Source organism: Lipophrys pholis, assembly GCF_963383615.2.
Source record: "Lipophrys pholis genome assembly, chromosome: 11".
NCBI classification, from domain to species: Eukaryota; Metazoa; Chordata; class Actinopteri; order Blenniiformes; family Blenniidae; genus Lipophrys; species Lipophrys pholis.
Genome location: NC_137631.1, coordinates 23,922,214 through 23,938,808, shown reverse-complemented (window position 1 = coordinate 23,938,808; position 16,595 = coordinate 23,922,214). Strand labels below are relative to the sequence as shown.

The following is a 16,595-nucleotide window of genomic DNA, read 5'->3' as shown; positions in this document are numbered from 1 at the left end:
GCTCCTATAGACTACAGCTGTCCACACACACATGCCTCTGCAATCACAAGTATTCGGGGAGAGAAGAGGGGAAAGAAACACTCTGTGCTGAAGCAAGTGGAGCTAAACTGACAAACTATTATAAAACACACGCACACACGAAAGTGTGATTTAGTCTGAATGGCAAATTAACGTGTGGAAACAAAGTCCAATTATTTGATTTTTAACTGAACAAAAAGTATTTTTCCAGTGGTACATTAACAATTTCATGTTCAAAATTCAAATTATAATTAAAGAAGTGAGGAAGCACATTTAGAACATTGCAAGATGAATCTTGATTTTCTCTTAACTTTTCAGGTCTTTACCTTGATACTGACATTTTCACCCACTTCATCCTTCTTTATTTTTTGCACAAGCAGTTTACTCTATTCTTTTTGATCTTTAACTCAGACACATGATTCATGCTTTATGTCATCACTTTCTTGTTTCATAATCAATGTGCATGAAATCTGGTTTGGTCAAAACTTGGGACGTGTAATGACGTAAGTATAACAGGATAAACATCGGCAGGAAACACTGATGGTCGCAGGCGCACGCAAAACTTGTAAAACTCTCATTAATTTAATAATAGTTTCTGTCACAAACACAAACGTACCATCAACAGTTTTTCAATACAAACTACAAAAAGGTAAACACACAGTATTGGTCTTTTGTGAAACTCGATACTTAAAAATATTTTTTTCTCTCTAAACAACCACTGATCCAAATCAACAACTCACATTTATTCCCTCACTTACACTCCAAATAGGAACATCTGTGAGAAAACGGTCTGAATGGCTTTTTTTTTTTTTTTCTAACCACATTCACACAGTAAACAAATGTGCAACATCATCTGGAATGTTTCTACGACACAGAATTTGTTCCAGGGCTCTATTTTCTTTGTCGTTTATGAGCTTATGTGTGTTTTGGTTTAGCTGGACCTACACAAGGGATCAGTTTGAAGTGCTTACATCAATTTTCACAACTAACTCGGTCATTCTGCGCTAAGATCGGACCTCCCCTAACAGCCGCACAAAGGCAGAAGTCGACTCCTCCGAGCCCGCGGTCCGCGTTCTCTTCCAGTGTTCACAGAGCTGCTGCCAGGCTGTTGCTTAAAACTAAGTCATGGAAAAACATGGATTAAGGCTGCAACAGTCCCCATTCCAGAGTCCTACAGTCATCAGCTTTTAGGTCGACGCTCATTTCTTGTTCCAGGCTCGTCGTGGTGGGAAAACGTTTGCAGACAGTAATCGCCGCTGGTCAACGTCTTTCCTTTCCGGACGACTGGTCCGTCCCCTCTTTGTCCTCCTCCTCTCCTCAGGAAGAAGCAGCCCCCGCCCTCATGATCCTGAACAGTGCGTTGACGTTATTGCTCTTGATGGCATCTCGACAGGCGGATATCACTTGGTTGTTTGGTTTACCCACTGAGAGACAGAGATACGCCGGGTTACAATATGGAAACCGCAGCAACAGATCAGTGTTTGCCAAACGTTATTTCCACGTTTTGTCTGAAGTTGAGAATAAAACAACTATTTTCAAGAGTCTAACTGTTCACACTTGATCATCATAAAACACATTTTGGTAGAACATCCTTTCTTCACATCTCCCGGCTGAAATAGACGTTGCAGCTGTTGCCGGTTAAATGTCTTGATGTTAAGCTATTTTAATACAAGTTATGAGACTTTTCACTTCAGATTAGGAGCTAGTGGGATGAGACAGTTGAGCTGTTGCAACAGAGATCTGATTTTAAAATGTAAGAATGTTATACAGCACGGAGCAGGTTCGGAGAAAAGCGACAGAATGATCGCTGCACTGTGTGTTCAGTGAAGAAAATGTCATCATCGTAGGCAGTACCAGACAGCTTGACACCTATTTTTTTTTTTTTTTTTTAAAATCGCCCCTGAACCTTCGGTTGGACTCACTGTCTGGTGTTGTTACAGTATGTCTCACACACGTATGTAAACGCAGCGACGTACCTCTGAGTCGCCCCGCCCGCTGTATGCCTTGGTTAACAAACTTGAGGCAAGCCTGAAGGGCGTTGTAGTTGTTAGAGCGGATCTTGTATTCGTTGACGAGATCCCGGTTCAGGTCGTACAGCTCTCTGTAACGCTTCTTCATAGTTAACCTGCGAAGACAAAAAAGACAAGACATTGGAAAAAGACACAGGTGGCTATGGATTAAGAGGGCAGAGCCGTGGACAAACACAGGCTGGCGTCTGATCAACCTCGGTCGGGTCGCCTGGGCCACGGCGTCTGATGTTGAATGACCCCCGGTTACGTCACTGATGATGCTTCTAGAAGACGTATCTTTCACCACACACGTCGTAAAGACTCACATGTCGGCCATAAGGCGAGCGTCCTCTGCTTGAACCAGCAGGTTCCTGATGTAGTTGGAGTGGTCGGCCATCGCTGCAGTTAGTTTCTGATGGACAGAGTGGAACTCATCCACCTGGAACACACAGAAGTAAACATCATTACATCACAGCTGTGTTTCTGCTGTAACCAGTCAGAGAAATGAGTTAAAAAAAAAAAAAAAAAAAAAAAAAAACCCAACCCATGAAGTTTCACTCAGGCTATTTGAGAAAAATATCAGAATCCTCTTCAGGTCCTGGAAAAGCCAGTCAGTGCCAGACAAGACACAACAAACTTACCAGACCCTCATAAAGACAAAACGAAACCATCCATCCACCCTAAAACATCAACATGTGGACAAACACACTCCCAGCTGATAAATCCAAGGCAGACAGGCATATGCACTGTAATCAACATATCCTAACATACAGTATGTACACAACACAATCTGATCCACCTTAAACAGAACACACCCAGCCGTGTGTACACAGCCCCTCTTACAATGAAATAACTAGACAGCAGGCTGTTTCCATCATAACAATCGTAACAAAGTGAAGACAAACAGAGCCGTCCTGGACTTTCAGTGGACTAATCGCAGTCAAACCTTAGTGAGTGTCGTGCGCAGTTCCTCAAAGTACGTGGGAAAGTCTGCCTCTGCTGATAGATCCTCGATTCCCAGGAAGGAGGCCAGTGATTGGACCAGATCTCCTGCGAGGTCGATGTCGTCGGTGTTCAGGGTGATCTGATTGAACAAATGGGGTGGGGTTTTTTTTGTTGATTTTTCAATTGCTGCAGCAATGAACAAGTACATGTGAATGAATTTAATGATAAAATCCATCCTCTTCATGCTCATTTACTTCAATTTGAAAAAAAGAAAAGAAATAATATTTGTTGTGTTTGTGTGTACCTGCCCATTGCTGGACATGTTGAAGGACAGCAGCTCGCCTCCCCTCAGTGAAATAAAAGTAACATCAGGGCTTTTGACTTCCTCCGAAAGCAAAAAGTTTTGATTCAGCCACATCACCACCTGCAAAGACACGCGCGTTGATGAAAACATGAATACGCACGGATCCCGAGGCAGATTTGAAGAATTGCGGAGTGGGAACGAGTCGAACCCTTTGCGGCCTGTCGTTGATGCTGAAGGTGACCCTCCCGGTGGGCAGCGCATCGGAGGGCTCCACTGTGATGTCGTACATGGAGAAGCGAGGCAGCTGACGGGTGATTTCAAACACATGGAACTGCGTGCTGGAGACAGCAAAGACAGAAACATAAGAAGAGTTATTGTGGCTGACAGAATTCCCTCGTAATTCCTGTTGCAGATTGAAAGCGCAGACGCACTTCCCACCTTGTTTTCCCTCCAACAAAAGCTTTGATGTGCAGATCCACTGGGATGTCTTTTGGAGGAACAATGGGGACTCTGACGCAGCCCGACAGATTCTGGGCACTGGGGTGAACGACGTGACTCTCGCCCTCAAAGATCCCCTCGGCAAAGATAAGCACGGCTCGGATGATGGTTTCTGGCGAAGAAAGAGGGGAGGTGAAGTTTACCCATTCAGAAAATCCACACGCCACGATTCATCAGCACAACAACTCTACCATTTGGAGTGGAAATGCTGAGCTCTACGTGAGCCTTCTGGCTCTCTGTGGCAGGTCTCACTGACAGTGCCGTCTGGAGCTGAGTGTTGGCCGGTATGACGCCCACCCCACTGTTTGTGTCTGACACACCCTGAAACAATGAGGCAGAGTGTCGGGATACCAGAAGATTCTATAATATAGTCCATTACAAAAACTGCACATTTCTAAAAAAAAAAAAAAAAGTATGCCAGAGCTCAACAAACAAACAAAAAACCAGACACAAAGAAAACCAGAAGGGGAAAAAGGGATGTTTTCCCCACAAATTCCATTCATGAATTGTCTCTCCTCTAAACAAAAAAAATACACACCTTGGCGTTCTCCTCATAGTTGCGGAGCTCGAGGAGCAGATTCTGTCTGCGCTGGCTGAGCTCTCGAACTTGGTCCTGTTCAACACTGGAGTCCATGAGATTCCCTTTCAGGTCCTTGCTGGCTGGCAGGTAACCACGAACTACAACATGCAGACGTCAGTGACAGTGTTACCAATCTTACTGTAGGTTTAAAGCCCATGTCTCTAAATCAGGTCCAGTAAATTGACAGCGCAATGACTTAAATAACTCTACGAAAGTCAGCGTTTGAGAATTAATGTCTCCAAACAATCCCAAAAAAAACTTCCCTTTGTGTGGATTCGATATTATGACATTGTAAAATATGCATCCTGGAACAAAAATACTGTAAAGTTTGCATTTCACAACAAATGAGCGGATTTGTCTCTGTTTAGTTTTCCACATCTGCTGAAAGATCTAAAAATCTAAACTTCCATCGTGTTTATCTTCAAGCAACCATTGATGCTTCTCAGGTCGCAAGACGTTCAGCTTTTCTCTCCTCCGTCGCTGAGCTGGCGTCTTCACGTTGCAGCAGTTACTTTGATTTATTGCTCACAGTTGTTTTCCGATCCTAGAATCAGCTCACTCCAACACAACCCCACACGGATCCGTAGAACGCACCCTCTCCATCCACAGAGGCGCAGATGAGTTGTTTCTGTCCATCCAGTCTGTAGTCGCCCTCCACCACTCCGGCCACAGACGAGGAGAAGTTGTCTTTGAAAATGACGTCACCCGTGCGGTCGCTCCGAGCATCGATCTGGAACCAAAAGGAACAATGTCGTCAGGATTGACGCCAGACGCCGAACACGTAGAAACGCTCAGTGAAAATAATAGAATCTTAACGTTATATTATGACCTTTCCACTGGACCAGCCTGTGATGAGCTCCACAACTCCATCAGCGTTCAAGTCAAAGGCGTGGATGCTCATTGCATGATTCTTAGACTGAGCGAGAGGAGAATACTGTTCATATGACAGAAAAAGCGGACATCATACAGACGTGAAAGGTCACGGATGACAGCGGTACCTTGATTCTCCAGTAGCGCGCAGTGCGGTCATAGACTCCCACAGTGCCGTTAGCCAGCGCATAACCAAACCTGCTGCCATGCATGTGGCACAGTGACGTCACAGTCTGCACAGAAGACAGAAGACAGAAGGAGCAGGAAGGAAAACATAGATCTTTAAAATATCAATGCTAGTGAAGCAGTGTTTTGTCCACCAGTGCCCTTTGGACAAAACACTGACAATGCATGAGAAAAAAAATTAAAAATTATTCAGACTGAACAATAAATGCACTTAAATTACTGTATATATATATATATATATATATATATATATATATATAAACTAGAATCTTGCTATCCATGAAAAATTCAGTAATTAGAGGAGGTAGGAATGTATTAAATCAAGCCCCTTCTCTCACAATTATTCAAATTTCATGTCATACAAATGAAGAGAGAATTGTTTTTTATACACAATATACCATTATATGCCCTCGATGTGCAGCGTAGTTACATTATTATTCTGAAAAAAGAACATGATACCTCATTTTCAGTCATCTCGGACACAAGCTCATCCTCTTTGAATATCCTGATGTCAAAGTCCTCAGATCCAACCAGGAGCTGCAGAAACCAGAACAACAAATTACAATAACTGGAGACAGACATCCTATGATCCGGGAGGGCTGCACAATATATCACAACTTCATTGTTCGAGAGCTTGATGAGCCTTATTTAGGCCATTACGGGCAAAAAGAAAGAGCACTGTTACTCAGAAGAACATCATCTACTGAAGTTTATCTAACACTGTGCCTCAGTACTATGACTCAGACCATGATCACGGAGGACAGAGAGTGAGTGTCTGCAATTGTCTACTCGCCAACACTCACCTCGTTCTTTCCGTCCCCAGTGAGGTCGCACAGCACCAGAGACCTCACGTTGTCTCCAGTTACCTAAAAAAAAAAAAAAAAAACACACCAACAACTGAAGGAATAATGATTCATTACAGCGTTATATAGATGTGTTCTTCATGATAGAAATAATGAGATATAATGAAAGTAACAACTAACTCTATAGAGAGAGACTCCTAAGAATAAAAAAAAAGTTAATTGTCTTACTGTCCAGAAGTGGTCGTTGCCCTCGTAGTTGAAACCCTGTAAGGCACAGTTCCCTCCAATGATGGCGAGGGGAGAGGGGATGTTGCCAAGTTTTCCCAAAACGATTGCATTGGCGCCATCCGTCACCTAACAAGACAGTAGAAACAAAATGTAAAGAATGTCTACTCCCACAAGTGGATTTATACCACATAAGATATGGATCCGAGCTCCACTCACCTCTCTGTAAAAGATATCAGCATTGTCATGAACGTCGTAGGCCAACAGGTTGGTTTGAGATCCCACCAAAAGGGTGTCCCCCGTGGTGTTCGGTCCCAGTTTTCCTGCAGTCAAACACGTGACTGCCTGGTTGATGTTGAGCAGAGAGATGTCAGTGTCCTGAGAACTTTGGCTCAGTCGATGTGCCACCGGCATCTGACCTCGACCATGAGGATTGTGGATGAAAACCTTTCGATATGGAAAACGAGAGACTTTGGCATAAAGTGTACAACGCGACGGACATAACTTTTATTTCAATAATTCAATTCATCCACCTTTCCAGCCTGTGTGGCTGCAGTAAGACATGGGTGTACTCCATCAAACTTTCCAATAGTCACCATGCGAGGGTTTATCTTGTGGTTGAGCTTGAGAGTGAATATGGGGACCAGCATGGTGCTTATTCCTTATTCTTATCAAACAAAAATCAAAAAGACAAGACAGTGTTAGTCAATTTTACATTTCACTTTCTTTGATTCAATCATAGAGTTTGCAGACATGAATACATCTTTTTCTAAGAAATGATCACTTCGGAGATGTAGACGGTTTTGTTTACATGTAATATCTGGAACTATGCAAGTATATCCCTTTTAAAACTTCCTAATTTGTGAATACATGTATTAAGGATACATGGTAGACTGGTACAACTTTATCTATAAATCCATTCTTGGCATGGTACCCTGTATTTATCCACCAACATGATGCTTAGAAATACTGGTCATTTCAGAATATCTGAAGGGTTATAGATCATTTAATCGAAATTCTACTGCACTTTCTGATAAATGTCCATGTACTGTTATTGTATTCTGTCGGTCACTTTATGTAATGTTATGCACGCTTGTGTTGTTTTAGCAGCTTTCTCTTATAAATCAAAACTTGTCTCTCAACGAGATTACTTGTATGAATAAAGGTCAAATAAAGAAAATTTTAACGTTTTGATGACTACAGCCAAATCATCATACTTTCGTTTAATACAGATATTAATCTAAGCTAAGAAATACTGAGATCTTTGATAAAAGACATTTTTGCCTTGTTTTTCTTTTTCTCGTGGTAAGAATGTTTTGTCTTTCTTTGGACATCTTTTCAAATTTAGCTTTAACCCTAAATAGGAAGCGTGATTTTGCACTAATGTCATTAGAGGCTTTGCTTCAGCCACCCTGACTACTGTTGCCAGGCAACATCAAGCTCCTCTCCTGGCTAATCTCTCTTCCGTTTACCATGACAAGAATGTCATTTATTTACCGAAAACATAAAACACGCCCCTCTTTAACGCACCGTAAACCAGTACACAAATACTCGGTGCCACGTTTTGTTTTCCACATAATTTAATTTACTTTGATTTGACTTAATCGCTTTGGAAACTTGGCATGCTAAGCTAACATGGATCGCTGTCGTTTAATTTGCAGGAGACGACGGAAGAATAACGACGCTCCGGCAAAAAAAAAGAAATACAGCGCTCAATAGAAAAACATACCACACTTCACAAAGAATATGAGCTGCTCCAGTCCTCAAGCGTGAATATTGTGTTTTTGATCGGAAGGAAGCAGCCAGCTAACAGGCTAGCTCACATTACAACACAGCAGCGACAGGTTTTTGCACTTCCGGTGTTACGGATTAACTGGTTTCCCGATTAACCGGTGACCGACTTCCTTTATCGTCAGTTGTTGTTTCAGCAAATATTAAAATCAAACTCTCCAAAGTTTATTGTAAATGCGGTTAAACGGTGTTCGTCAAGACAGCTTCAGTTTTCTGTAGTAACAACGGACGCCGAAGGAAGTTGGTCATCAGCTAACGGGGAAACCAATTAATCCGAAACGCCGGACCGCTATTAAAAAAAAGCGTCCGGTTCACTTTTTGCACAGTACTGGAGATCATGGCTGAGATAAGATCAGTGCATCACTGCAATTCAAAACCAAATAACCTCACATGGTTGAGAGGGTCAATTTTACAAAAGCAGGTTCAGAGGTGGAAGATTTCTGCTGCTTTGGTCAGAGTTGGCAGGGGAAATGAACAGTGAAAAGACAGAGGCAGAGGGCAACAACCCAACATGTTAACATGAGACAGAAAGGTGATCCTCTCACTGCAGGATGCACATATCACAAAGATCCAGGTTGATTATCAGAGATCTTGTACAAAGGTACAGTGAGAGGAAGAGAGATTCTTGTTGAAAATCACCTTTTCAACTAGAATTCTCCAAAATACACGCGTCACTGATTGATCAGCGATTTCTGACTAATTGTTTGTCGTGTGCCCTGTAAAGTCATTATCTTCAAGTGGCTGCAGAGGTCAGAGAAGGGAGGAGCTTAACTGGAAGTTATTTGCTTTTTGTATACATTACATTCTGTCCACTTTCCTTGAAGAATGGAAACCTTTATCTAATCTAATCTAATTTGTATCCCAAGCATAAATGTAGTGTAACCCCCCAGGTCAGGGAACTCTTCAGAACCAGGAAGCTGTAACTTAGTAAATTCAGTCTAATAAATGAAATGACATATATGATGGTTTCTCCTTGAAAGTCATTCCTCGTTTTGGGAGTAATTACAACTTAGGTCAAGTCAAACTGTTAAAAATGATCTTCCTCCCGATGTCACCATTTCTGAAACTCATCCAGTTGAACTTTAACAATAATTGTTGCCATAAAGCACAATTTGTAAGCCTTTCATACTCTCTGGTAAACTTTAGTAGTGAACCATATGGCAAATATTTGCATATGATCCAAGATGTTTTTTGAGAAAAGCCAAGGGCTCGTCCGGGATTTGAACCCGGGACCTCTCGCACCCTAAGCGAGAATCATACCCCTAGACCAACGAGCCTCATATGTCATTTCTTACTGTCAGATCCATGTAGGAAAAGCAGTTGCAGATGTACTGGTGATGTGGCACTATGCTTTTATATTTTATATCGATCAACAGCTCCCTCTAGCGGTGGCGTTAAAATATTGTGAAATCAACACAGAAATCTACCTTTAAAAATGTGTCATGTTTTCGTGTAGAACTAGTAAGGACCAAATGGTTTATGAACAAAGAAGAAAACATTTGGACACACAAATATTCAGTAAGTGGAACGAATATATGAAATACGATTTTGCCAGCCTATGCCTCTTATCAGGTCAACAATAACATAAATGTATGATTTGGGGTTTTTTGGGGTGATGAGATGAATACGTAACAAGAAGAATCATACTTAAATCACTACTAAAGAAGCACTTTTAAAGATGTCTATCAATGTAATTTAATTATATTTAATTCACTCTGTTAGTCTAAATTATTCATTATTCAATTTACTGCTGATCTGGCTTCACTTGGATAAACCTTGGTTTATTCCTTTCAATGTGTGAAAAAAAGATTCTTGATTATAATTTATTCCTTTTATTGTTTTTTCATTCTTTATTTATTCATATTACTCAGAGGTATACTCAAATTAGACATAATAAATGAGTGCATGTTGTTTAGCTGGACCAACAACATCCATACTATTGATTTGTCAAAACAAATATTGATTTGGAACAATGCAATTACACTTTAAAATACAAAAAACATCTTATATGACCTGTGACCATTTTCATTTTCGACATTATTACTTTTTATTTATTGATTTTCTTTCAATGATTCTTGTCAGCATCATTTAATTTTATCTTGTTGATGTACATTTTTATTGTATAAAAACATAAATCTTACCTGTTAAATTTTTGTACAAATCATCATTTTGGTGACATTGTTGTTGCTTTTTTAGAAGATTATTATTTGACAAAATTGAAGCGTATGTTTACCCACTGGTTGATTCTTCGATGTCAGCTCTTTCTATCACTGTGAAGTAGAATTCACGAAGCGTTTGGACTGTTCGCCCACTAAGAGGGAACGTGAGCTGGATTTAGATCGTCCTTCTACCCGACTCATGAAGTGTTGTTGCGATGATAATACGGGTGGGCAAATGTAAAAAGGGAGGGCTCGTCCGGGATTTGAACCCGGGACCTCTCGCACCCAAAGCGAGAATCATACCCCTAGACCAACGAGCCAGCTGCAGAAAGCGGCCCAACTTCGAGTTTTTCTAGAAGCCGTAGAATTTTTTGTAGGTTTCTTTTAATATTTGGATCGTATGGTTAGATATACTGTTTTCGCTTTGGACAGAGTGGAATTCTAAAAGGTTGCGGACCTAAAAGTTACCGTACGGTGCCAAGTTTGGCCATCTTGCCGCACATCCGCGTGCCCATTCGCTTTGAGGCTAACAGCGTAAGCAGAGGCTTCTTCCGGGGGTTAGGACGTCACTTCCGGGGACGGAGAGGAGGCCTCGCAATGTAGCGAACATCCTGCAGATGGCAGCAATACGCCAGTGTTGCGTCTAGTCTGCTTAATCCAAGGAAGAAGAACAGGCTGGGTCAATCTTCACGAGGCACATATGGCAACGGAAGCGAAACGCGCAAAGGTCACATAAATATATTTAAGCTCAAAGCATATATGTGGATGTGTTGTCTGTGTGGGGGTTTAGTGAGGAAACAACGGTCCCTGCTGCGGGGGTACGATGTGCGTTTACAGGGTGTCCAATGAGTGTATTTCGGGGTCCGTGAGTGCATGGGGTGTTACAATGACATCGGTCACCGCGCAGATTCGTGTCCCCTGCGATGAAGCTTTAGAGTTCTGTGTACAACACGTGGTTAAGTGTCCATACTCACTTTCTACTAAATCGGGGGAGTTTTTCCTCATCCAAACAACAAATATATTGTCAGGATTTCAGTACTACTACTTGTCAACACAGTGACTTTTATTAGGGTGACCATGTTTTGACTTGGCTTGACCTCAGGATACTTGAAGGATACTTGACTATTATTCAAAAATGCTTCATGTATATTCAAAGTGTGGCTTTTTTTCTGTCTGTTGACAGATAGACATTTATATCCTCTAAGAGAATACTTTATCATCCCTAAAATGATCGGTCTCAGTATCAAAATAACAGAAAAATCTCTGGAATGTTTAAAAATAATGCCTGTTCTTTTTTAAGGAATTAAAAATACAAAAAGACATAATCCTCTGTTCAAGTCTTACTTGACATATAAATTAAAAAAATATCCAAATTCAGTTTGGGGACTGAGGATTATATTGCGTTCAACAAATGGCCAGAGTTTTATGAGAAAACTGCCAGTCAAATAAAATAGAGCCTGAAAAGAAGACATGTCCTGCCAAAATAGGACATTGGGTCAAGTTGACAGATTAAACAAAAAGTTGAAAGCAAACCTTTTTTTTTCACTGCAACTGAAGTAACTTCACCAATAAATAAATCTGTGTCCCTGTGAGTAGGTCAGAGGTTGGCAACCTGCAGCTTTGGAGTCACGTGTGGCTTTTTGAATCAGTCCGATAGTTGATTAACTTTGTGAGTTACCTATCTGTTCGCCTTTCACTGCAGCTGTCGAGTTTCCATCTCACCACTCAGGAACCCAACCCTGAACAAATCTGAAAAATAGAAATGCCTCAGAAGAAACATCGACGAAGGGACACTTGGGTTCCCACCAAGTTCCCTCAGCTGCCACCCTGAACTGGAGTGAGCAGGACAAAAGATGGCTGTTGGCACATTGCTCTGATACGGATCTTTTAATAACCATTTTTTAGTTTTTTTTACAGAGAAGTGTTTTTTACCGGCCGTGGTTGAACAATTACTGTCAGTCTAACACACATATCTGCTAATTGTTTTGACTTTTGACAGGTTGATGATGACGCTGAGCTCAGCCCTCTCCAGAACTTTCTCCAGTGGTGCGACAGAGTCGGTCTGGTTCTCAGCAAAAAGGTCTGTTGCTTTAACAGGTCGTTTCAACTATCCTGCAGGGCTTTGACTTTCTGAACTGAAGTGTTTCTGTCTGCAGGTGTGTGTGAGCAAAGAGGGAACGGTAGCAGAGTACGGCATGCTGGCTCTCGACAGCATCCAGGAAGGAGAGGTATTGTTCACCATCCCCAGGTCAGCTCTTCTTCATCATGGGACGACGAAGGTTTCTGCCCTGCTGGAAAAAGGTGAGTTTTACTCCGGGGGATCATTGTGGAGTCTGCAGGTTCTCCCTGTTATTTTCTCAATAACAGGAAAGTCAGGAACGGATCTGCCTTTATTTCATTTAATTTCATTCATGAAGTCCCTGGATACAGTTATATTTAAAATTAATACATTTATTTATTTAAATTTTATTTGATTGATTAGATTCATGAATTCTCTTCCTCCTTTTAATCTATAAATCCATGATGAGGCTTGGTGCAATTCCTTTAAAGTCAAACTTGTTTTATGGCTGCAGACCAATTTTATTTAGTGGAAAGTTTGTCGAAAACAACCCCAGCTCTTTTAGTCATAACAGTTACAGATCTCCTGAATCAGAATAAAATTGTTGGCTTGTCCCATACAGTCTCTTCCTCCTCCCCGTCTTCATCACTTTTCTCCATGGTTTTTCTTCACATTCCCACTCAGTTTGTAATTCTAGTTCTTGTCCTTTCCCCTCTTAGAGCAGTCGTCCCTGGACAGCTCCTCGGGCTGGGTGCCCCTGCTGCTGTCCCTGCTGTACGAGTACACCTCCTCTCAGTCCCACTGGAAGCCCTACCTCACTTTGTGGAGCGACTTTAAAACCCTGGATCATCCCATGTTCTGGTAGGAAGTCAAGACCTGACTCCCGTCCCGGAGGTCTTGAGTCGGAATGCGTCCTTCACGGTTGGTTTCCCTCCCGTCGTTTCAGGTCTAAAGAGGAGAGGGACGGGCTTTTGAAGGGGACGGGTGTCCCGGAGGCGGTGGACAGAGACCTGGTGAACATCCGGCGGGAGTACACAGACGTGGCGCTGCCGTTCATGAGCAGGCATCCGGACCTGTGGAGCCCCGACATGCACACGCTGGAGCTGTACACACAGCTGGTGGCCTTCGTCATGGCGTACAGGTCAGCAGAGACAAGACGTGACGGATGATGCCGGTGTTCAGAAAATGAACGTGTTGAACACGGCCAAATGGAAATCTCAAGTAGTCTGGAGACTTGAACGGGGAATTCCCACTTCCCACGGGTGCCATTACCAACTGGAATGAACCATAACCCTTTTTGTACATTACCAGTTTTCATTGTGTAGTCCTCATGGATACACCACTGTTCATATATTTAACCCTACACATGCCAAGATCCTTCTCAAATAGGTTTTAGTTGCATGTATTACTGTATTTTCTGTACTATAAGTCCCACTTATTTATTTGTTTGGCTGGTCATGTGACTTATATAAAGGAGCAGGTTTTATATATATCATATTAAACTGGTACATATCATCTGTGATCACTAGATGTCACTGTCTGACACCAGAATGTTGCTACAGTACCAATGAATAACCTCCCATTTCCACCGTATTTAACCGAAAGTGCAAGTTAAATGTTGCCAAAGGAAAAAGCTACACAGTCGATATATATATATAATCAGCTTTTTTTCCTCTTTTTGGTAGATGTGATTTTTGTAGCCTGGAAAATATGGTATATGTGTTTTTCTTTTTCTTAATAAAGCACTTTGAGCTTATTATTATAATACACCATATTGTCCCTGATTCTTCTTATTTCTGTAGTTTCCAAGAGCCGCAGGAAGAGGACGATGAAGACGATGCTGATGATTGTGACGATGAGGAGAAGACCCCTAACCCACCAATGATGGTTCCGATGGCCGACATGCTTAACCACGTGTCCAATCACAATGCTAATCTGGAGTTCACACCAGTAAGCGGACACGATGGCTATTAGTGTGTTTCTTCTTTTTAACTGGGAGGCATTGAGATAACTTTTGGGGGCAGATTCTAATAGAAAGTAAAACCAATCAACAATTAAAAAAAAAAACTATTGGCTCACAAATGTGTGTTCAGAATGCTTAAAAATGTATGGAAAGATATATATTTCACATTTCAGGAGATTCAATCGGCAGCATTTCGCTTGTTGAAAATGGTTTCTTCCTTTTCCACCTCCTCTCTTGTCACATTCAGGACAGTTTGAAGATGGTGTGCGTGCGTCCCATCAAGAAAAACGAGGAAGTGTTCAACACGTACGGTCAGATGGCCAACTGGCAGCTGCTTCACATGTACGGCTTCACCGAGCCGTACCGCCAGAACAGCAACGACACGGCCGACGTCCCGTTCAGCAGCCTCCGCCAAGCCGCCACACGAGGTGAGCCTGAGCTGCTGCGGCACGCAAAACATCGGCTCACCGATGTTTGTGTCTCTGCTTCTTCTCATTGTCGTTAGTTTTAGAAGCAACTTCAGCTTATTGAGTGAATCCGACTGGCCCACATTGGAATTAAGCGACAGAAACGCATCGTCTGTGTCGAAAATCAAAAATACAACAAAATAACCGCTCTCTTTTCAGGCCTCAGTGGATAAACAAATGGGGGGGGGGGGGGGGGGGGGGGATAGGAATATTCTTTGCAAACACACGCTTCAGTCTGTGGAGATGTGTCATGTTACTGTAAACTAACCCCCAAGTTTAAAAAGCAGTAATGTCTTCATGTTTTTTTCCAAACTGCCAACTATTAACGGTAATCCATCCACAAATTCATAAATGCCAGATGCGTGTGTTTGAGTAACTTTTCATAAATGTCCCATAATAACCTGGGGCTTATTCTCTGCTTCAATCATAGCTGTTGTACCCTACACTGATAATCTAAGTAGATGTGATGTAGCCAGTGGAGGAAACGCACACATGCATGGAGAACATGCAGAACTCCACACAGAGAGGCTCAACAAGGACACTGTGGCGATGCAGCGTCGATTATATCCGGTTCCTCCTTCCTCCTCCAGGCGTCGAGTCGGATTTGGAGCGGCAGCTGTTGGGGGAGCGGTGGGAGACGGTGACTCAGATGCTGGAGGAAAAATCAGCCTTCGTCTTTGGTAAACATGGGTGCCTCACAGACGCAGAGCTCCACACTGCGCTCAAGGTGAGGCGACATTTTACGTCCCTCGATTCCCTTTTGGTCTGCTTTTTTATGGAGGAACACACACGACTGCGCTTCTCTTCAGGTGCTGTGCATGTCCAAGTCCGAGTTCTCCGAGTTCAAAGACAACGAAGGATGGGAAGAAGAGGACGAGGACGAGGACGAGGAGACCATTTCCCGGGCCTTCTCCAACGAGGGCCTCCCTGAACTGACGTCCTCGTGGAGGCGGCTGCTTCACGACGCAGCCGGCGTGACTCTGAAGGCGTACGGAGACGGCGAGCAGGAGGGGGAGCAGGTTCTAGCCGGGGATCGAGCGCTGATGGAGGACGAGGCCGCGGTGGCGAGACTCGGCTGCAGGCAGAAGAAAGCCCTGCAGGTTCGCTACGGGCAGAAGACCATCCTGCACAGACTGATGGACCTCACAAAGTCATGAGGCAGCCCAGACTACCTGTGTGGGGTTTTTGTTTTTATCTAAAATGTATGCAATGCCTTTTTCAATACTCCAAATAAATTTTCTTGAAAATGCTACCGTGTTCAACTGGCATAAAAAGCAGTGTGCTGCATTCCCGTTGGCCAACTTTAGAGCAACAGTACTGCAGGAATCAAACATATGCAAGAGTAAAAATAGTTTGTACAAATGTGCTTCATGGGGATTTTCATGTGTGTTACACTTTGAGATTTACAAGTTTTTAATCCAACAGATTAAGATATGTGAACATTTCATGTTCTGAAGACTCCAATATTAAAATGAGTCATTAAACAGCTTTTCAACACATTGTATTCAGCTTTTGTTTGATTTTCACCCATTTAAAAATTGAATCATAGGAGCTACATTCAGAATCTGTCTGAGCTGGACTGGCTCCACCCACACATTCCCATCTTGGGAAGAGGAGGAAGTACTTCCTCTCGTGGTGCCATGTGCCAGAGCAGAGCGGTCTAATTGTGGGAGGGTCAAAGGGAGGACCTACCTTAATTGGTATTGACTGAACCCTTG

The 16,595-nt window shown here is 42.5% G+C and overlaps 2 protein-coding genes across 2 annotated transcripts; one reads left to right on the top strand and one right to left on the bottom strand.

Annotated features, from left to right (window-relative positions):
• Positions 1-575: 575 nt before the first annotated feature.
• On the bottom strand, positions 576-8,292 carry bbs2 (Bardet-Biedl syndrome 2). The gene is made up of 18 exons (XM_080474488.1): positions 8,168-8,292; positions 6,972-7,105; positions 6,658-6,885; positions 6,442-6,567; positions 6,214-6,276; positions 5,870-5,947; positions 5,353-5,457; positions 5,184-5,270; positions 4,949-5,084; positions 4,313-4,452; positions 3,966-4,095; positions 3,715-3,886; positions 3,485-3,614; positions 3,277-3,396; positions 2,974-3,111; positions 2,354-2,466; positions 1,995-2,143; positions 576-1,442 (listed from the first exon to the last, which is right to left on the bottom strand). The coding sequence occupies exons 2-18, from the start codon at positions 7,086-7,088 to the stop codon at positions 1,336-1,338; spliced, it is 2,139 nt and encodes a 712-aa protein (XP_080330614.1). The 5' UTR covers positions 7,089-7,105; positions 8,168-8,292; the 3' UTR covers positions 576-1,335.
• A 2,682-nt stretch (positions 8,293-10,974) lies between these two features.
• On the top strand, positions 10,975-16,380 carry setd6 (SET domain containing 6, protein lysine methyltransferase). Its single transcript, XM_080475387.1, has 9 exons — positions 10,975-11,115; positions 12,388-12,468; positions 12,545-12,689; positions 13,167-13,308; positions 13,394-13,588; positions 14,250-14,397; positions 14,658-14,838; positions 15,468-15,604; positions 15,687-16,380. The coding sequence occupies exons 1-9, from the start codon at positions 11,089-11,091 to the stop codon at positions 16,032-16,034; spliced, it is 1,404 nt and encodes a 467-aa protein (XP_080331513.1). The 5' UTR covers positions 10,975-11,088; the 3' UTR covers positions 16,035-16,380.
• The last annotated feature ends 215 nt before the right edge of the window (positions 16,381-16,595 follow it).

What these genes read in the sequence shown, in the direction of transcription:
- bbs2 (XM_080474488.1), bottom strand. Translation starts at nt 7,088, where the DNA reads ATGCTGGTCCCCATATTCACTCTCAAGCTCAACCACAAGATAAACCCT. An exon ending in CAGCCACACAGGCTGGAAAG is followed by an intron (nt 6,886 to 6,971) that starts GTGGATGAATTG and finishes CCATATCGAAAG; the next exon opens with GTTTTCATCCACAATCCTCA. An exon ending in GCTCGCCTTATGGCCGACAT is followed by an intron (nt 2,144 to 2,353) that starts GTGAGTCTTTAC and finishes TTGTCTTCGCAG; the next exon opens with GTTAACTATGAAGAAGCGTT.
- setd6 (XM_080475387.1), top strand. Translation starts at nt 11,089, where the DNA reads ATGGCAACGGAAGCGAAACGCGCAAAG. An exon ending in GTCTGGTTCTCAGCAAAAAG is followed by an intron (nt 12,469 to 12,544) that starts GTCTGTTGCTTT and finishes TTCTGTCTGCAG; the next exon opens with GTGTGTGTGAGCAAAGAGGG. An exon ending in TTCTGCCCTGCTGGAAAAAG is followed by an intron (nt 12,690 to 13,166) that starts GTGAGTTTTACT and finishes TTCCCCTCTTAG; the next exon opens with AGCAGTCGTCCCTGGACAGC.